At 41.2% G+C, this 20,700-nt stretch overlaps 2 protein-coding genes across 6 annotated transcripts in view; one reads left to right on the plus strand and one right to left on the minus strand.

Annotated features, from left to right (window-relative positions):
* The window catches only part of IFT122 (intraflagellar transport 122), a 72,001-nt gene extending 62,027 nt beyond the window's left edge, over positions 1 to 9,974 (minus strand). For 2 of the 3 annotated variants that reach the window (XM_038565593.1, XM_038565592.1), the window contains exons 1-2: positions 9,824 to 9,974; positions 1,636 to 1,702 (exon numbers count right to left, since the gene is read on the minus strand). In XM_038565593.1, coding sequence (XP_038421521.1) covers positions 1,636 to 1,702; positions 9,824 to 9,864 — 108 coding nt within the window. In that variant the 5' untranslated portion in view covers positions 9,865 to 9,974. The remainder of the gene's footprint in view (positions 1 to 1,635; positions 1,703 to 9,823) is intronic. The other variant, XM_038565595.1, reaches the window with a different exon arrangement.
* A 163-nt stretch (positions 9,975 to 10,137) lies between these two features.
* On the plus strand, positions 10,138 to 19,026 carry MBD4 (methyl-CpG binding domain 4, DNA glycosylase). 3 transcript variants are annotated; one of them, XM_038565596.1, is made up of 8 exons: positions 10,138 to 10,435; positions 12,105 to 12,335; positions 12,955 to 13,793; positions 16,119 to 16,193; positions 16,271 to 16,405; positions 17,012 to 17,161; positions 17,647 to 17,750; positions 18,658 to 19,026. In XM_038565596.1, the coding sequence occupies exons 1-8, from the start codon at positions 10,338 to 10,340 to the stop codon at positions 18,733 to 18,735; spliced, it is 1,710 nt and encodes a 569-aa protein (XP_038421524.1). In that variant the 5' UTR covers positions 10,138 to 10,337; the 3' UTR covers positions 18,736 to 19,026. The 3 variants fall into 3 exon arrangements, with proteins under 3 accessions (XP_038421524.1, XP_038421525.1, XP_038421526.1); XM_038565597.1 differs by having other exon boundaries at positions 12,110 to 12,335; XM_038565598.1 differs by lacking the exons at positions 10,138 to 10,435; positions 12,955 to 13,793 and having other exon boundaries at positions 12,196 to 12,335.
* Positions 19,027 to 20,700: the final 1,674 nt, after the last annotated feature.

The following is a 20,700-nucleotide window of genomic DNA, read 5'->3' on the forward strand; positions in this document are numbered from 1 at the left end:
GTTTATATAACAAAATATTTGTCAATATTCTAAATTTGTATCAAGTAAAAACTACACTGAGACATCAGAAAGAATGTGACTTAAAGTGGAGAAACCAAGGGACACCTGGTGGCTCAGTGGTTGAGCGTCTGCCTTCTGCTCTGGTTGGCTCACGTCATGATCCCAGGGTCCTGGGATTGAGTCATGCATTGGGGTCCCAGCAGAGGGCCTGCTTCTCCCTCTGCCTAGTACCTCTGCCACTCACTCTTTGTCTCTTATGAATAAATAAAATCTTAAAAAAAGGGATCCCTGGGTGGCGCAGCGGTTTGGCGCCTGCCTTTGGCCCAGGGCGTGATCCTGGAGACCCGGGATCGAATCCCACATCGGGCTCCCGGTGCATGGAGCCTGCTTCTCCCTCTGCCTGTGTCTCTGCCTCTCTCTCTCTCTCTCTCTCTCTGTGACTATCATAAATAAATAAAAATTAAAAAAAAAAAATCTTAAAAAAAAATTTGGAGAAACTCAAAAAGTAGAGGTGCCAACTCTGAATTACATGGCCAGACACATGCCATTAATCCTTGTCACTCTGTGGAACTTGTCTACAAAGTTCAATCATCTTATATGAATTTGGATATATGACCAGTCAAGCTAGGCCCTCTCAAATAAAGCCAGCTCACACAAAGAGCCAGCTACAACATGATTAAATTTTAGTACTAGCCCTGCCCCTAATATCAACGTCTGAGGAAGATGTTTCATATCTGCTATCAAGAGCTTAAAAATCATAGACCTGAACTCTGAATTTACAAATTAGAGGAAATATTATAAAATCTAGTTGCAACTTGGATGTAGGATATTTTGTAGCACTGTAACATCTCTAAATATGTGGAAATTTTAAAAACACGCAATCTGAGTAATCAAGGCAAAACCCTCCAGAAACGGTTAGTGTTGGAGATGATAACCTTTGAGAAAAGGATTTGGATTGCTTACCCTGGCGAGAAGAAGTCTGCAGAACAATTTAACCAGGGTTTTAAGATTATGTAGTTACCATACAGAGAATGGAGATCAGTCAGTCTGCATATCTTGAGACAACAGAGCAAGGGGAAGTGGACTTACGTTGGAGGAAGGAGAGCTCATACAAAGGTTTTTGGGTCAAACATAAAGAGTTCTCTGAAAATTACTTTATATACTGGAATAGGTTCCAGAGGGAGCTTATATTCTTTGAAAATATGAAAAAAGGACAGCATCCATATGGAATTGTTTAGGTAGGCCAATGCCTAAAAGTTGGGGTCAAGCTTTCTGGCTTCTCAGGGAGGGAGCCCTTTCAGTCTTGTTGCTTGAATTTTTCAGGGGACAAAATGTGAACTGACACCAGTCCAGTTTCAAAGGCATTTTGATTAATTGTTTTCAACTTTTTTGTGGGTGTCTCAAAGTAAAGGGAAAGATTAATGACTCCAAAGGAGGTATTGTTCACAGGTTCCTATCTGATAGACAGTTTACTTACCTGTTTTAAATAGCCCATTTCCTTCCCTATTAAAAAGTAATGACTGGTTTTTCCGCCCTTGCCTTTTTTATCTTAAAAAAGGGGGGTCAAATTTCAGAGCATTTACTAGAGGGAGGGGGAAAAAAGCACTTAAAAAGGAAACTCAGACAAAATCCTACCAGTAATCTGTTTCCTGCAGCCAAAATCAGTTGCGTTCCATCAGGCTTAAATGCGAGGTCATATATACTAAACAGGAGACAAGACAAGACAAAAGGACAATTAGGAACCAAAATGATGAGGTCTGCTAATGGCCAGGAAAGCAAACTTTATTTCCATTATGAAACACTGCTTGTGTATGAGGGAGAAAAATAATGGCTTAGGATTGCATTTGGTTGCAAATTCCATTCAACCACCACACCTTGGCAGCCCATTCAATCACGATTTACTCGACAGTTAGCTTTATGTCCCAATTTCCACTTGTCCAGAAGCCAGACGCCAGAGATGATTCAAAGGGTCAATGGTTGAAGGCACGGACTCTTTTATAAAGGCTGGACAAACTGAGGGCTACTAAATCCACATGTCTCTGAAAATTGGCCATTTATTAAAATATCATTATTATTTTCCAACCAATTGGACACTTAATGAATGCCTCTCTCGTGCTAGGCAGTAACAGATACAAAATGAGTAAATCACAGTCCCTCCCTGCCCTCAAGGAAATCACCATCCAGTGGGAAGGTGTGACTCAGACATATTCACACACCATATGTCATCAACTCTGAAGCATATATGTTTTCACATTTTAACATCTCTGAGGTGGGGATGTGTCTTATAATTGATGATATATCAGCTTCATTGAAAGCATTTTTTGCTTTCTTAGTGGCATGTAAGATAACAGTATTTTACAATCAGTGACCTCTTAGATTAGATGAAATACAGAATAATATAGAATAAAGGTTTTAGGCAGCATTCAAAGGAGAAGGATCAGTGTTCTGATTTGGAGAAAGGATGAAAAAAAGCTTCACGAAGAAAACAGTATGTGGAAAAAGCAGGGCTTTTGAGACATGCAGGAGGAGATTTGGAGAGGATAGCATTTCAGGCAGAGAAAAGAGAACAAGCGAAGACATGAGGGTGGGAATAATCTAAATAATTGAATTTGACTGAAACATTTGGCTATGCACAAGGTGGTAGAGAGAGATCAGGCTAGAAAAACAGACTACAGCCATATTACAATGATTCTTGAATGCCCCAGGCAGAGGATTTCATTAGTTCAGGTGACTCTAGTAAGAATGTGCTATACAGCACTGCCATGAGAGCCTATTGTCAAGGTGTAGCATAGGATACATTTACTGATACCTGCAGTAATCTAGACTTATAGACTCTGGGGAAGAGTACTTGGAGCATGTTCCAGAGATACTCTGTGCTGAGCTCTTCAAATGCGTTATTTTATTTCATCTTCACAATTCCATGAGGTAAGAATTATTACTCAGTTTTGTAGTTGAGGACACCGTAGCTCAGAGAAGTCAAGTATCTCACCCAAAGTCACACAACCAACAAATGGCAGGGCCAGAATTTTAACTTGGGTCTGACTCTGGAATCTGTGCTATACTGCCTTCCACTTTCTTGAACTATTATCAAATATGACAAATCTGTTATCCTTAGTATTTTAACAGTGACAGTGGCTAACATTAATTAAGCATATCAATTTACTGTGTGTGCTAAGTACAGTTTAAATGCTTTACATGTATTAGCTCACTTAATCCTCACAACCCTATACCTATTCAGTAGATGAGAAAAATTAAGACCCAGAGAAGTAACTTGCCCGAAAAGAAACTGCTGAGTGGAGGTGGCACCAGAATTCAAACCCAGGTAGTCTTAGGCTCAAAAGCCCAGGCTGTAACCACAATGATTTGTGGCCTTCATTTTCATTATTATTAGCATATGCTATAGCTGGCAAAAGAATTAGCAGTGGTTTTCACACTCTCAATATGAAAAAAAAAGGCATTACATGGAGAATTCAGAAAGTTTTTTATTTGGTTTTATTGACCTCAGAAGCTTCCTTTAACAAAAATAAGTCTTAAAAAAATAATAATAACTCTTTACATATATTCAACAGCTGGCTGATGGAGAAGCTGGAACCAGTGTGGGCATCCCTCTTGATAGAAGCAAACACAGAGTTCTTCAGCTTCCTCACTATTACATGTAATAGATCTGGGCCTTACTGCTTCCTGGGCTTTCTTTCTCTGAGCCTAGGAAAAAAAGTACCTGGTGCATATCACATTCTGAAGAGACGCAGGGTAGTAAAGTGAAAATTAGAAGGGACCTGGATCCAGAAGAACCGACGTCCTGTCCGAGCTTTTGTGCTTACCTGCAAAACAAAGCTAGAGAGCTGCCCTCCCACCTCTGGCTGCACAGGTCACCTGAAACCTGTGGGTTGCTATGATGAGGTCCAGATTTTGGAGAACATCTGTACCTCTCTTTTAAAGTCATCCTTGGTCATGTAGCTTCCTTTTTTCACCTGGCTCAGTGGGTTAAGTATCTGACTCTTGGTTTTGGCTCAGGTCATGATCTTTGGGTTACAGGACTGAGCTCTGTATCAGGTCCACGCTCAGCATGGGGTCAGCTTGAGTTTCTCTTTCCCTCTCCCTCTGCCCCGCCCCCCACTGGTTCTCTCTCTCCCTCTCTCTAAAATGAATAAATAAGTCTTTTTTTAAAAAAGTGGCTCCCGTGGAAATCTTCTTCATAAAGGTCATTTGGGGTTGAATTCTCAGAAAATCATTTGAGTATCTGATTTGGGCCAAGCTTTAAACTATCTTCCTCTCAAATGTAAAAATTCATTTTCTCTAAATGTCTTGAAATTTCCCTTCCTAAAGTATAACATAATATTCAATTTACCCAATCTAAACTCTTAATGTGGGGATCCCTGGGTGGCGCAGCGGTTTGGCGCCTGCCTTTGGCCCAGGGCGCGATCCTGGAGACCCGGGATCGAATCCCACGTCGGGCTCCCGGTGCATGGAGCCTGCTTCTCCCTCTGCCTGTGTCTCTGCCTCTCTCTCTCTCTCTGTGGCTATCATAAGTAAATAAAAATTAAAAAATAAAAAATAAAAAAAAAATAAACTCTTAATGTACTTAGGATCTGTATAATTCATTGTAGTTCTGAATTATTGTTATTTTTTTAGCTCTGAATTATATTATCTTCTATATTTTACACTGTTTCAAATACAATCTTGTCTCCTTAATTATAGTCATGTGAAGTTCAAGGGCAAGGACCCTATTTTAGACATTTGTGGGTCCACCAGGCATGGCAGTGTCCTAGACACAAAATGAATATAATCGACAAACTGACAATATCTTAAACCTCTCAGACTTTTAATTACATCATGAGACCATGAAACTGAATAAAGGAAACCTCATTTAAAATGGAGTCGATAGGCCAGAAGGGGGAGCTCTCATGGTGTACTACTTGTTGCAGCCCTTTGAAGACTCAGCAGGAAGAAGCCTATACCTTACTTAGCTAAAGGAAGATTTATCACCTCGCCCAGCAACAGCCCAAGCAATGAGAGACTGTCACAACTCAACCAATGAAAAGCCACGACACTTTGAGCTCCTAGTTTACTCCAATGGACTTTTTGTTTATAATGGCCCCTCCCAACTTCCTCCTTTCCTCTAAGAGTGTTCCTCTCCCTCTTTCTGAGTGTGAGTGTTTCACCATAGCTTTCTTCCAAATTGCTATTCCTCTCCTATTCCTGAATGAACCCACTTTACTGGTAAAATAATTGGCTGTTTTGGGATCCTTGGGTGGCGCAGCGGTTTGGCGCCTGCCTTTGGCGCAGGGCGCAATCCTGGAGACCCGGAATCGAATCCCACATCGGGCTTCCGGTGCATGGAGCCTGCTTCTCCCTCTGCCTGTGTCTCTGCCTCTCTCTCTCTCTGTGTGTGACTATCATAAATAAATAAAAATAAATTTAAAAAAAATAATTGGCTATTTTGTTTTCAAGGTTGACAAGATCACAGAAACTCAGAATTGGGAAAGACCCTAAAACTTGTCAGGTAGTCCAGCTCCCCTATTGTGGCACTAATTCCCTATAAGATGGCCATCCAACCTCTGAACACTCCCAGGGTTGGAGAGCTCACCAGTCTGCAGGCAGTTTATTGTATAAAGGATGGCTCTCTCTCTTTTAAGAGAAAGATACACTGTCAAATTCCATTGCAGAAAGACAGAGGGCAAATACTGCAAATTGTCCTCTGCCAACCTTTTGTCCACCCCACTTTAAAAATTGAAGTCCCAAGGTGCCTCTCCAAACCCTGCACAATTTGACCCAGCCACAGTTACTTGCTTTAAGTCTTAGGCAATTTATGTCACCTTTTTAAGTCTCATTTTCTTCATCTGTAAATGGGGGTAACAATCCCAACCTGTTGTTGTGGAGATTAAATAAAATAATGGATATAAACGCTGTCTAGCCTATAGCAAGCACTCAGTAAATACTAGCTGATGTAACTGGAGGGTAATAGCAGATGCTGTCCTGACTAGAATAAGGTAGGCTATTCAAATAAGGCATCATAGTTGAGATAAACCTGAAGCAGTGCTTTTAAGGAGGAAAGGAGAGAGTTCAGGGAAGAATAAGAGCATTTGGAAAGAGTTTTGGATAGGAAAATGGGAGTTTTCAGCTGAAGGGGAAAGCATAAGTTAAATGTTAGCAAGCAGTGGGTGAGCAGGGAGGATGAGCAGGGCTACCTAGTTAAATACACAATCTTATGTGGAAGGGAACTGGGAGTCAATCTCGGATTATGAGGTAGAATAATGGATTAGAGTAGCAGGACTAAAAATGAGAAATCTTGATACCACATGAAGTTTAGACTGGAAATCAAAAAGCAGACCAGGAGACAGTGGCTGGTTTAGTGGTAGAGGACTAATCTTAGACATCTGGAGTCTCTCAATTCTACTATCCCCTATTTTTAAATATTTTGTTTTGTTTTGTTTTATCTTATTCTGGGCTTCCAGCTGGCATATGTAGCTGCCATCAGGATTGCTGGTCTATAGGACCCCTACAGTCCCTAATCTTATATGTTGTTTCAAACCTATAATGGGCCAAAACCCAAATAACCAATCTTCACTCATTATTCATTCACTCACTTATTCATGAATACATCTATCCATCAAATAGTCACACCAAACACTGATTTGTCTAGGATCTGGAGTATGACTTAGAAATGAATAAGCAGGGGCAGCCTGGGTGGCTCAGCGGTTTAGAGTCACCTTCAGCCCAGGACGTGATCCTGGAGACCCAGGATCGAGTCCCATGTTGGGCTCCCTGCATGGAGCCTGCTCCTCCTTCTGCCTGTGTCTCTGCCTGTCTTTCTCTATGGGTCTCATAAATAAATAAATAAATAAATAAATAAATAAATAAATAAATAAATAATCTTAAAAAAAAAAAAAGCAATGAATAAGTAGCAGCCATTGCTTTTAAGGGGTTTATAGACTTCGGGGATAAACAGATGCACAATAACTCTTAAACTAGACAGATTCTAAGTGCCACAAGAGAGGAATGAACAAAATTCTATGCCAGCGGTTGAAAACTGGGAGCAAATCAGGCTGTATCTGGCCAGCAAATGTTTTGTTTGGCCCACATGGTGTTTTATTTCGGTCTTAGATTAGTTGCCAACACTTAAAAATTAGGGCATTTCACATAAAAATCCAAATTCATAGCTTTTGGTTAAACAGGAAGATCTGGGCACACCAGGCCAAATTCCTGCAGTATAGTAACTGACAGGAGCTGAGCAGAAGCTGCCCCTTTTTGGCAGAGCATGAGATCTCTAGTTTGCCATACTCCTTGCCACTCCTTCTTATTCTCTGACATCAAAGTCAAATGTTCAAGGTGCTAGGTGTCAGCAGCTTGTGGTGGGTACTTTCATAATAGAGTTAAGAAAAAAGTAAAAATAATTTTTTAATTTATTTTTTATTTTATTATTTCTTTTTAAGTAGGCTCCATGCCCAGCATGGAGTCTAACATGGGGCTTGAACTCAGGACCCTGAGATCAAGAACTGGGCTGAAATCAAGAGTCAGACACTAAACCAACTGAGCCACTCAGGCGTCCCAAAGAATTTTTTTAAACCCAAATTTCTATTAAAAGTAGAAGTGGGGCAGCCCCGGTGGCTCAGCAATTTAGTGCCACCTTCAGCCCAGGGTGTGATCCTGGAGACCCAGGATCCAGTCCCACCTCAGGCTCCCTGCATGGAGCCTGCTTCTCCCTCTGCCTGTGTCTCTGCCTCTCTCTCTTGTGCTCTGTGTCTCTCATGAATAAACAAATAAAATTTTTAATAATAATAATAAAAGTAGAAGTGAAAGATATACTGGTAGGGCTATTCGTTTCAAGAGAAGTGGGTTGTAGAATCACAGAATACTCCTAGCACAGACAGACAATTCCTTGAGTTTAAGATGCAAATAAACAGGGGCAGCTAGGGTGACTCAGTGGTTTAGCGCCGCCTTCGGCCCAGGGCCTGATCCTGGAGTCCTGGGATCATGTCCCACATGAGGCTCCCTGCATGGAGCCTGCTTCTCTCTCTGCCTGTGTCTCTGCCCCTCTCTCTGTGTGTCTCTCATGAATAAATAAAATCTTAAAAAAAAAAAAGATGCAAATAAACATGTTCCATTATATTGCTCACCTGCTTCTTGCAGGCATTTGGGTTTGCAACCTCTGTAACATGAGGAAAAAAAATTTTTAAGGATTTATTTTTGTTTATTTATGCCAGAGAGAGAGAGAGAGAGAGAGGCAGAGACACAGGCAGAGGGAGAAGCAGGCTCCATGCAAGGAGCCCGACGGGGGACTCGGTCCCAGGACTCCAGGATCACGCCCTGGGCCAAATGCAGGCGCGAAACCGCTGAGCCACCCAGGGATCCCCAACATGAGGAAAAATTAAGGCAGTAGCTAACAGTATTGGCTTTGGAGTGAGAAAAAAGCTGGCTCCACCACTTACTTGCTGTGTGTGTGACCTTGGCGAATTAGTTACCCTCTCTCTGTGCTTCAGTCTCTCTGTGCTTCAGTTTTTAAGTAAAATAGAGGAACAGTACCTACCTCAGAGGGCTGTTGTAGAATGACAATGAGATAAAAGACACGAGGTTCTTACCCAGGAAGTGGCGTGTAGTAAGCATTAGCTATTACTAGTGCAGAGCACAGGCGAGAGAGAAACCATAATCGAAGGGAGCACTATAGAATATTCAGGATTTTAATGTGAGGAGAGGAGGAAAGAAGGCATGCTTTCTGCACGCAGAAATGACTAAGCAAAGACAAGAGAGGGAATGGCAAAGGTCCCATTCCAGTGGCCAAAACAGAGGCTGCATCATGAAGCTTGTAAAGATCAGCTAGGAAGATTTTCAAGGTCAGGTTGAGAGGAACTATCCAATAAGAACTATCCAATTTCCTAAAAGGTTTCATTGTAGGACGGTTTTAACTGATGAAAATCGAATAGGACATTAAAGGCACCCCGGGGGCTCAGGGGTTGAGCTTCTGCCTTTGGCTCCAGTCATGATCCCCAGGTTCTGGGATCGAGTCCCACATCAGGTTCCCCGCAGGGAGCCTGCTTCGCCCTCTGCCTGTGTCTCCACCTCTCTCTCTCTCATGAATAAATAAATAAAATCTTAAAAAAAAAAAAAAAAGACATAGGACATTAACATCGACTCCTGAGACGAGAAAGTCATTCTCTTTTGATTCTGGTTCCAAGCTTCTGATGCTTTTCACCTCAAGCACCCCTCGGACCTCGCTGGCTAAGCGCCCGGCTCTCCGGGACACACCAGAGGCCGAAAGGCGTCCCAGCCACCGTCTCGCGCTACAACCTATCACCACCGTTTTTGTTTCTCCCAACTCTGAGTGTCCATGTATCTCACAGCAAGTGATACGGAGCAATAAAGTTTCTTTCCTTGTAAAACCATGAAGTGTGCACAATCACAATTGAGTGAACATCGGTGATACGTGGGAGAAAAACGCCAAGTAACCAAGAGCTTGGGTCCTACATGCATGTGGCAAAAAATCGTGACGCTTTTGAGAAACCTTGTCACGGGAAATAAGATGAAGCCGGGATGGATTCCGACAGGCCCAGACTGTGATTCAGTGTAAAATCGCCTCCACCGGCCACAGCCTCACGAGTCGTACAGCCCCCACCCCCACCCCCGCCGCTCCCTCTCCAGGCCTCAGTTTCTCCATCCGCAAAGGGATAGGAGGGCCACCCTGCAGTCGCTCAGACCCGAGGTTCAGGGCCCTCAGCCCAGGCCGCGGGCCCGTTGCCTCTGGCAACCACGGGGGTTCCCGCAATGGTTCCCGCCAACCCCGCCAGCGCTCAGCCTCCCGCGCCTCCCGGACTACCCCGCTCCTCACCACAGCTCGGCTTTATCCCTCCACGTCAACACGGCCCTCATCGCGGCTTCCCTCACGCCTCAGGCCCCTCCTCCCGCCTCAGCAACAGGCCCCTTTGGTTACCTGCGCTACCCCTAGCAACGCACATGCGCAGTGAGCCTCGTGGGCTCGGCCGAATTCCGAGAGCGCAGGCCTAAAAGGCAGGGCTAGGAAAGGCGCAAAAGCCGAGGCCGCAAGGAGCGCAAGAGGAGTCTGCGCAACGAGGGCGCGCGCGACTGGCCGGAGAGGGCGGGGGGCGGTACGTCATCCGCGACGAAGGATTTGATTGGCTGAACCGTGGAAATGGCGGCCTGGCCGAGGGGCGGCTGAGGGGCGGCTGAGGAGCCGCGGTGGAGCCTGACGGGCTTCCCCACCTTCCGCTCTTGGTTTCAGCCTAGTGCTCTGAACTGAAGGAGTTCTGCTTCTGAGTCCACTGTGCTCCGAGGGCGTGGCAGCTTCTCGGCCCGTTGCTGCCGTTGAAGCCCCCTTGAAGGGCATGGCTGGGATGGAGAGTGCGAGCCTGGGGGACTGCGGAGCTGCCCCCTCTGTCACCTCCCCTGAGCGCTTGGCCCCAGACCGGCCCTGGGACCTCCGGCAAGTGATGGTCCCTTTCGGGACTCCTTTTCACCATCTGTAAAATGGGAGCGGGGGGAGGGTGGGTAGAAGGCGGGTGGGCCTCGACAGATCTTGAGATCTGTCAGGGTTAGTTACCCGGAGCTTTGGCTGTAGCTCAGGACCTCTTCCAGGGGGTTCAGCCCCGGAGTGCAGTTCCTTCGTTAGCCGGGGTGACGAGGGAGCTTTTGTGCTCGGGGAGCAAGGAGAGGTCAGCTTGGATTGGAGGATCCTGGGAAGACCTTGGAGATGTCATGTTACGCAGCCCATGGTGCCCACAAAATGGATCCTATAGGGAGTTACAGGGGCGCCCGGTGGCTCAGTTGGGGTCACGCGTCTGCCTTCAGCTCAGGGCATGATTCCAGAGTCCTGGGATCGAGCCCCGCATGGGGCTTCCTGCTCTGCTGTTGGCCCTGCTTGAGCTTCCCGCCCCCCGCCAAGTAAATAAATAGAAAAGTCTTTAAAAAGGGGGGAAAAAAGTTAAAGATAGCCACAGTCTTGTTTCGAATACAGTACTTGTATATGTGGGATAAGGGGCTGAGATGATTTATCTTTTTTTTCAAAATTTAATCCTCAGAATTACCTTAAAAAAAAGTATTACCTCCTTTTTACAGATGCAACAAGAAGACATTTAGAGGTTAAGGAACTTGCTCTTGGACACATAGCTAGCAAATGATAGAGTTGCAATTTAAACCCAGTCTGTTGACTTTTAAAGTTTCTCCTGTTTTCACCAGGCTTCAGTTTCCTTGTTCCTAAAATGTGAACTACATAATTTCTTAAGATCCACCCAGTTCCCCAAAATTAACCTCAAATTACTTCAGAAGAAGTAATTCTAGAATTAGAATCATTAGAAGTGATTCAAATTCTAGCCACTAGCTCTTGCTTAGTTTCCCTATTCATAGAAAAGAAGTTGGGCTAGATATCTCTATAGACCCATCCAACTTTCAAAATGTGATTTAGTGATTAGGATACATACTACTGAAGTTTTGAATGATATTACAGGGGGAGAAGTAGTAGACCAAGATTTAGTGGAGCCAGGTTCTGCTATCAATTTTGCAAGTAACTTAAATCTTCCTGTCACTCAATTTTGTTAATAAAATTAGAGTAACTTTTGTCCTACCTACCACACAAGGTTATCATGAGAGTAGAAGAGATTTGAAGACTCTAACCAGAAAGTATTTACCTTTTTGTTACAACCTCCAAAGAAGAAAGTAATAGACACTCTCCCCCAGAAGACTGCAGATATATATAAAAATTTTACCTCACTTATTTGGGGAGAAGGAGGGTGTCTCATTGACTTTTAAGCAGTTCTGTTGATCCCAGGTTATGAGCTCACCTGTTGGTTCATATTTTTAAATTTATGCCAAATGTCACCAGAAATTTATGTATAATAGCCCTATTCAGTGATTAACAGCAATAAAAAGTTTCTAGGGAATAGCTTGAGCTTTTTTCATTGTGCAGAGACTTCCAACCCTAAATAAGCCATGTTGGAGGACAGGAAGATACATAGCAGAAGACTGTACATGCTGACTTTAATCTCTCCTGTAGTCTAAATAGTCCATATGGTTCCTGCTCTGCATGGATTGAAATTGAATAAGTAGAGGAAAATAAATTTTAAATGAGCTAATCACTCCGACTTTGTTTTTTTCAGTGAAGAAGTTGGTGCTCTGGGATCAGAAAGAGTGGGAGAAGATGAGAAACAAGTGCTGATAAAAAGCAACAGTGAGTGTAATCCCCTGCTGCAAGCATCCATGGTTTCTGCTCAGACTGGTGATACTACAATAACCGAATGCCATAAGACTGTCCCATGTGGATGGGAAAGAGTTGTGAAGCAAAGGTTATCAGGGAAAACAGCAGGAAGATATGATGTGTATTTTATCAGGTGAGTATTGCAAGGTGGTACAGATAGTACAGCCAAATCATTTTATCTAGATAGGTAGTAGGAAAGCATCACAGGAATCTTGGCTTTTTTCTATTCTTTTTTTTTTTTTTTTTTTTTTTTTTTTTTTAAGAATAAAATCTTAAATAAAATTATTTATTCAGGAGAGACAGAGAGAGAGAGAGAGAGAGAGAGATGCAGAGACACAGACAGAGGGAGAAGCAGGCCGGGATCAGGTGCCGGGCTGGAGGTGGCGCTAAATCGCTGAGCCACCCAGGCTGCCCTGGCTTTTTTCTATTCTTACCAAAAAACTATTATAGAATCTATTCCTTGAGTGTTACCAGTTAGTTATATCAAGTGATTTGGGGTCATGTATACATCTTCTACTGCAAATGGTTGCCCTTAAACTTGTAAATTTGTAAATAATTGTAAAATTATTTTATACTATCACAGAGGAAACTATTTAAAAGTACCACTTTATCACTTTAAAAAAAAAATTCAAATGACAAATACCCATGGAGACGTTTGGAAATTATTAATTAAAATCTGAAATGTGGTCCAATTCTTTTTAAAAGTCACTTTTATTTACTAGCAATAAGTTTTCTTTAATATCATTTTCTAGCCCACAAGGACTGAAGTTCAGATCCAAAAGTTCACTTGCTAAATATCTTCACAAAAATGAAGAGACTTCTCTTACACCAGAAGATTTTGATTTTAGTGTTCTTTCTAAAAGGGGCAGCCTCAAGTCCAGATATAAAGACTGCAGGCTAGCACCCGTGACATGCCAAATGCAAAATGAAAGTAACAGTTCAAACCGGAACCTCAGGACACGAAGCAGGTGGAAAAAAGATGTCTTTCCTCTACCAAGTGGTAGTTTGGAATTGCAAAAGAGCAGAAGGCTGTCTAATTCTAAAGAAGACGAAGGTGTTAATGATGTTGACTCCAGAAAAGTTAGAAAGTCCAAAGGAAAGGTGACTGTTTTGAAAGAAATTCAAATTAAGAAAACTAAAACAAGGTGCCGGAAGGGTCCTCCAGATTCTACTCAAAGTAATAAGAAAAGAAAATCTGAGTATAAAAAGGCAGATACTGAAAGTGAACCTGTTGCACGAGAAAGTTGGCTTGATAAAACACTCTCCATTTCTGATGCTGGAGCAAGCAACAAGACCCTCACTGTGTCTAATGAAGAAAAGAGACTTGTAAAAGAACAATCATTGAGTTCAGGATCAAATTTTTGCTTTGAACAAATAACTTCTGGCTTTATAAACAAATTATGTTCAACCGAAGAAGCAGAACACAACAGGAAATGTCAGGAAACCTTTTTAGAATCTGAGGAAATAAAATCAAAAGAAGTTGGGGAAAGGAAGGAACATTTGCATACTGACATTTTAAAATGTGGCTCTGAAATGGACAACAGCTGCTCACAAACTGAGAAAGATTCTGTTTCTGTGAAAATATGTCAAGGTATTCAGAGCACTAAAGCTGCTAATGAATGTGTGATAAGTTTATACTTCCAGATACTAGGTTTTATGTCTCTACTGTTAGGATGTGGGAACAGAATGAAGACATAGAACCAAATATCTAATACATTCTACCAATTGATCCTAGTACCTTATTTAACCAATCTTTAAACCCTTTGCTACAACATAGAGGGAATTGGCTGCCTACTACCTTGATACTCCCAGCTAAGGAGAAGTGTGCCATTTATAGCTGCTACCATCTCTCCCTGGTGTGACAGCTGGGACTCTTCTCAACAGTGCTTTCTCTTCCCATTTTCTTTCCAACCAGTAATAATATTATGCCTTTAGGAAAAATGAAAGGCTTCACTTGTGAAAAGGTTTGAGGAAGACTCCTTTTAATGTATAAACTGGTTGAGAATATTCAGTGTCTACTCTTGCACCACTCCCATTTTTATTCCTGATGTATGACTTCCAATTTCATTTTGTACATATCATAGTCATTTTTATCTTCTATTATAATGTAATGCTTCTCTAAAGTGTTTTAGAGCTCTAAATAATTCAAAACTGTAATCACATAGTTCATCTATTATTTGTAATATGCTCTTAATACAGAGTTTGGAGCTTAGCAGTTTTGCCTTTATAATACCTCAGTGAATAAAAAATAAAAAGAAGTCCTTTGAGCAGCCCTGTATTATTCATTATGCCATTATGGTATAATGAATAACTCCTTTAAAAAAGAAGAAGAATTTTACTTAAAGTCATGTTGGGAGACAGCCAGGGAAAATTGGTGGAGCAAGGGGTTAGACTTGATTCCTGTTCTCTGTCCCACTCATGATTTTATGTTTTTGTTGTGACTGGAATTCCTTTCCCTTTAATGGAACATGACCTTATATACCTAGGAACTGCTTAAGAACTCAAGTCTGTCCTTTAAATACTTTAAGCTTCTTAGAGTTTTGAGGTTTGTGTAGCTTTATAGTGGGCAAATAAAATATTAAAAACATACTTTTGTGACCAAAATGGAAGTATCCTATTCATCCTATACATAAAGAAGTTCTCAACACAAGATGAAGTACGCTTAGTTTTGTCCAGTGGAATTGTAAACACTTTCCCATTGGCTTAGTTGGAAATTGCCAGGGAAACTGAGCTTCAGTCTCCTAGTAACAAAAGACACTCGTTAATAATTATTTATAGGAATCCACAGAAGAAATTATCAGGTAACTAGTAAAAGCAGTTTCCTTTATTCTCTTCTTTTCCTTTCTACTAGGCTTTGCCTGTTTGAACGAGAATAGCAAAAAAGACAGCTGATTATCTGGAAAGCTGGATGCCTATCCCAATCTGTAGTCAGTCCCACTCTCGTTTTGGGATTATTGTTTAATTTCTAAGCCTTAGTTTGTTTATCTGTAAAATAGAGGTTATAATCCTCACCAGTCTAGTTTTTCATATCAAGAATATTGCAAAGTAAAATGAGAAGTGAAAAAGATGGCTTCACACTATACAAATGCAAGGTATTATTAACTGACATTCAAATTTAGAGGGTAAGGCTTTGGAGGGTATTAAATGTGATTTTAGAAACTTGGGAAGCCTGATAATGCTGGTCAAATAGTCTTTGTTACATTAACTGAACTTCTGAGTAGATCATGTTCTCAGTATTCCAACGTCCAAATCTTAGGTTTTTTGGAAAGCTCTGTTTCGTCTGTGTCCTTTTTTGCTTTTTTGTTAAGTGTAAAAGCATTCACTGCAGAAATTTTGGAAAATATAGAAAATTAAGGGAGAAAAGAAAGATTAGCAACAACCATTATACCATTTTGGTTTATTTCACTCTGTATTTTTTTTTAATTGGGATCATATATAGAATATTGTTTTTGCACTTAAAAGTTAAGTGGGAGAAAATATGCATGATGTAGTCTCAAAATGTTTTAATGACCACATTGTACAAACGTGTCATAATTTAAAGTATTCCATATTATTTCTAATTTTTCAGTACTAGGAACTCTGAACATAAATCACAGAGTACTAGTGTAACAGAGTGGTTAAAGTTATGGACTCAGAAGCCTGGATTTGAATTTTAGCTCAGACACTAGCTGTGGAACCCTGGCCACGTTACTTAATTTTTTTTTTCCACGTTACTTAATTATCTTTACTCAATGTCCTTATCTGTGAGGCGAAAGTAAACTGTACCTAGCTTGTAGGTCATTAGTAGGATTGAGCTGGTTAATTTTTGTAAAGTGCTTAGAATAGTGCCTGGCAGGTAGTGTGTTATTTGCACCCCTGAATATTTCTCTAGGCTAAGCCATAGCTTCTATAAACAATGTTCATTATTCTTTTTCAGAAGATACCATTCCACGGACACAAATAGAAAAAAGGAAAACAAGCCTATATTTTTCCAGCAAATATAACAAAGAAGGTATCCCTTTCCCAATCAGAAAATCAGATTTTAAATCTGTTTCAGGTGTGCAGCTCTGATGTGGTGTGTTTGTTTAGTTCTTAGCCCCCCACGACGCAAAGCTTTTAAGAAGTGGACACCTCCCCGGTCACCTTTTAATCTCGTGCAAGAAACACTTTTCCACGATCCATGGAAGCTCCTCATTGCTACCATATTCCTCAATCGGACCTCAGGTTTGTAGATTATTTTAATCTTTATTTCAGAGACAGTATAATGGGGAGAAAGAGCACTGGATTCATTAGGAGGTCTGAGTTCAAGTTTAAGTTTGACTCTATGTGACCTCAGCCAAGGACTTCTCCTTTCAGCGCTCAAACTCTTCACCTATGAAGAGGTTAAACTAGATACATCCAGAGCCTTTTTAGCACTATTGGCATTTATTTTCTACTTGCAAATTAGTTTCTTCGGTCAGCCGTGAAAACCAGTTACTTAACATTCCTCCACCCTCTGCCGTGTGTAAAAGCATTTCTTTTTCATTGAGTACTTTCTTTAATGCCATTGGCACTTTGTATTCTTTATGCTTTTATACTAGTTATCTGATGACTGGATTATTTGAAAACTAATAATCAGGCAAGGCTCAGTATCTATATGATTTAGCCTATTAGCCAAATAACCAATAATGTTAGCTTTTGACTCTGAAGGTGGTCACCAATTCAGGTAATGGCTTCTCATCAGAGGTTTAAAAAGAAAACCCTCTATATGAGATTTCTAGATGAGGAAGTACCTGAACTTAAAAACAATCCATCCGGAGGCTTGTAATCACAGTTACTTTTACTTCCCAGGCAAAATGGCAATCCCTGTGCTCTGGGAGTTTCTAGAGAAGTACCCTTCTGCTGAAGTAGCAAGAACTGCAGATTGGAGAGATGTATCAGAACTCCTTAAACCACTTGGTCTCTACGATCTTCGAGCAAAAACCATTATCAAGTTCTCAGGTACTTTTCCTTTATGCCCAAAGGAAAGAACATACACTGTGCCTATTTAAGAGAGCCACACCTTAAACTTTAATGGCCTCGAATACTACATTAATAGAGGTTATTCAGCTCAAGCACTGAAGGCATTTAAAAACAGTCCACTTGCCCCAAACCACAGTCTTTCATTGACCCAAGCAATAAATCTTTGCCCAACACTGCGGCCATCTTGGCAGGATTAGGGGAAGCAGTGAAGCAGAAAGCCCCCTTGACCTTAAGGTCTTTGCCTCTTGTCTAGTTAGCACAGCCCAAAATAATATTGGGTAATAAGTGGCAGGTGAGAGATTCAGATGGGTGCTGCAGGAATTCAGAAGAAAGAACCATCAGAACTGGGGTTGTTAGGAAAGATTTTTTGCTGCTGTTGTCACCATCCAGCTCTGCATCTCCACATATTTAGGGAAAGTATCTTTCTAGAGGTTGACCTGCTACGTGAGGTGTTGTATTTTCAGATGAATATCTAACAAAGCAGTGGAGGTATCCGATTGAGCTTCATGGGATTGGCAAATATGGCAATGACTCTTACCGAATTTTTTGCATCAATGAGTGGAAGCAGGTAAGGCCTACTCTCAGCTGTATGTCCAACACATTTTGTCTGGGAGGCAAAACAAGTCCATCCTTATAACTAAAACTATTTCTTGGGCACATGTACTATCACCATCACAACAAGTTTTGTTCCAAGCTTGAGGGGCAAATGGTGGCATGGGGCTATTGGCAACAGCAAGAGAGGATCCATAGACACTCCCAACTCCATAAAGACTCCTTGGTTTGGCCTCTGACTGACCACTAGCCCTGTGCGGTTATTCTCATTCATGCATAGTCTAAGCCTGACGTGGTTCTCCTGTCACAGTCCTACTAGCCTTCAGAAATATACCACTGAAGGAAAACAGCAGGTTTGGGTTTGGAATGTATGCTTGTTGTATTTCTCCTACTGGTCTCAGACTGGTTTTGTGGTCAATGGGCCCTACTTTAGCTACCCAGTCAATTGGGTATGCCATGCCCACGGCTAACCAGGAGGCGTCCTGGCAGCTGGCGGGTACTGCCAGGTGGCCTGGTACACTGCCCTCTTGGTCCGTGACTTGCCCTAAAGCATTCAGCCAGCAGGTCTGGCGAAACCCATCCCTGCTCCACCATTTATTGTGACCTGAGTAATCCATGTAATTCTCAGGTCTATAACTTCCTTCTGGAAAATGGTATATTAATACCTGACTCATGTTATCACCACCCTGCGTGGTATGTCATGGTGAAGATCAGTACTGAATTGGAAAGTATTTTGTGAAAGATTACCTTAATGTAAGATACAATTTTAAGCATTCATGAATACAGTTAGGTTGAAGGTTCTAATTTTCAGGTATGGGCTATCATATTGTTGATATATTGTTCCCCTCCCATACCTTTAAAAAATGTATTTCTGACAAACTTAGATAAGGCCTCTATCTCCTAATGTGTTATATTTCTTCCAGGTACACCCTGAAGACCATAAGTTAAATAAATATCATGACTGGCTTTGGGAAAATCATGAAAAATTAAGTCTGTCTTAAAATTCTCTGAAATTTTCAAACTCATTTTCTGTACGTTACTTTGCATTTGATTCTTAAGAGCTCCATTAAGTACAACCAACTGGATTTAATTAGTCCAACTGGAAACATAATGCAGGTTTTCTTAATATCTATAAAGCTGCTAGATCTTTGCTACTGAACGTACTAGGACATGTTTTGAGTTTTTTTTTTTTTTAAATAAATTGTTAAATAAAAATAAATAAATAAATAAAAATAAATAAATAAAAATAAATTGTTATTTGACAAAAATCCTAAAAATGTAAATGTCTTTTCCAATAATAAAATGTGATCTGATGTTGAAAAAAAACTTTCGTAAACTCTCAATAATACAAAGCAGATTTCTATCAATGTTTCTTTTTTTTTTCTTTTTAAGATTTTTAATTTATTCACTCATGACAGACACAGAGAGAGAGAGAGAGGCAGAGACACAGGCAGAGGCCTCATTCAGGGAGCCTGACGTGGGACTTGATCCCGGGTCTCCAGGATCACACCCCGGGCTGAAGGTGGCCCTAAACCTCTGAGCCACCGGGGCTGCCGTCTATTGATGTTTCTTAAGGAAAGATTAGACTTTCTGTTCTCTTTCTATAAAAATCCAATAACACAGTTGTTACATAAGATGCAAAGAGTTTGCAGCCAAATATGTAGGAAAAGATATTACAAGGTATATTAGGCACTTAATATTTTTACTAAAAAAAAGATGACAGGTTCTTTCGTCATCATGTGTACTTGATGGTTCTGTGCTGGCTTTTAGGAATTAGAGATTTGACCCCAGCATCCATTTGATAATCTGTGAATATCTACCTGCAGCTTTGTTTCAGAGTATCAGCTTCTGGCTCATGCATTTTACCTTGACCCTATTGTGAAAGCTCAAACATTTACCCATCTCTTATCTCCAACTGGAGGACAGGACATTTTAAGTATTGTGCCCCCCCCCTTTTTTTTTTTTTAAGATTTTATTCATTTATTTGAGAGAGAACACAAATGAGTGGGAGGGGCAGAGGGAGAAGGAGAAGCAGGCACCCCACTGAGCAGGGAGCCCAATGTGGGGCTATATCCTGAGACCTCCAGATCTTGACCTGAGGCAAAGGCAGACACTTAACTGACTGAGCCACCCAGGCGCCCCTTGTGCCATTTTTAATAGAGGTACTGTAATGTAGCTCAAATACTGAAACATTTATCTTAGAAAGAACTCACCAAACAATAACAAGAAATCCCAAGTTAAGTCTCAAGTACCAATTGCCATTTTAGGGTATAATTGGAAAATTAAATTGACTGAATAAATGAAAAACAAGTTGTTAGGGAAACTACCTTTGTTGTAGGGTGGAGTGTACAGTGGGGCTAGTTGGTTGTTTCCACTTTCATGAACTAGTTTGTTTTTAGAGAGAGAATGGATTTTGACCAGAGAATGGGAAAACTGGCCACATCCCCCCTCAAGGCAAACATCCACTTTATAACATCCCATTATGTCTTTATTTAACAATCCTCAAAATATTATTTACTAAATGCAAAGCTCCATTCTGGGGAAGGACACAAAGATAATACAATTCAGTGAAGGGTGGTACCTTATGCAGAGTGAGCACTCAAGTGCCTGTTTTTTAAACTTCGCTTATTGGGACAAAATTCACAATGTAAAATTCATCATTCAATCGTGTTTAAAGTATACAACTAAATGGTTTTTAGTACACTCACAATGTTCTGCAGCCAACATCACTAACTCTAAAACATTTCCAACACGTTGAGAAACCCCATGCATGTTAGCAGTCAAACCCAAAGCCACACGACTCACCTCTCTCCAGCCCCTGGCAATTAGCAATCTGCTCTCTATGTCTATAGATTTGCCTATTCTGGGCATATCTTTTGTGTCTGGCTTCTTTCGCTTAACGTTTTTAAGGTTCATCTGTGTGGTAGCATGCATCAGTACTTCACTCTTTTTTATGACATTCCATG

The sequence above is a fragment of the Canis lupus genome, chromosome 20 (assembly GCF_011100685.1).
Source record: "Canis lupus familiaris isolate Mischka breed German Shepherd chromosome 20, alternate assembly UU_Cfam_GSD_1.0, whole genome shotgun sequence".
In the NCBI taxonomy this organism is placed as follows: domain Eukaryota; kingdom Metazoa; phylum Chordata; class Mammalia; order Carnivora; family Canidae; genus Canis; species Canis lupus.

What these genes read in the sequence shown, in the direction of transcription:
- MBD4 (XM_038565596.1), top strand. Translation starts at nt 10,338, where the DNA reads ATGGCTGGGATGGAGAGTGCGAGCCTGGGGGACTGCGGAGCTGCCCCC. An exon ending in TATGATGTGTATTTTATCAG is followed by an intron (nt 12,336 to 12,954) that starts GTGAGTATTGCA and finishes ATCATTTTCTAG; the next exon opens with CCCACAAGGACTGAAGTTCA. An exon ending in AACCATTATCAAGTTCTCAG is followed by an intron (nt 17,162 to 17,646) that starts GTACTTTTCCTT and finishes TTGTATTTTCAG; the next exon opens with ATGAATATCTAACAAAGCAG.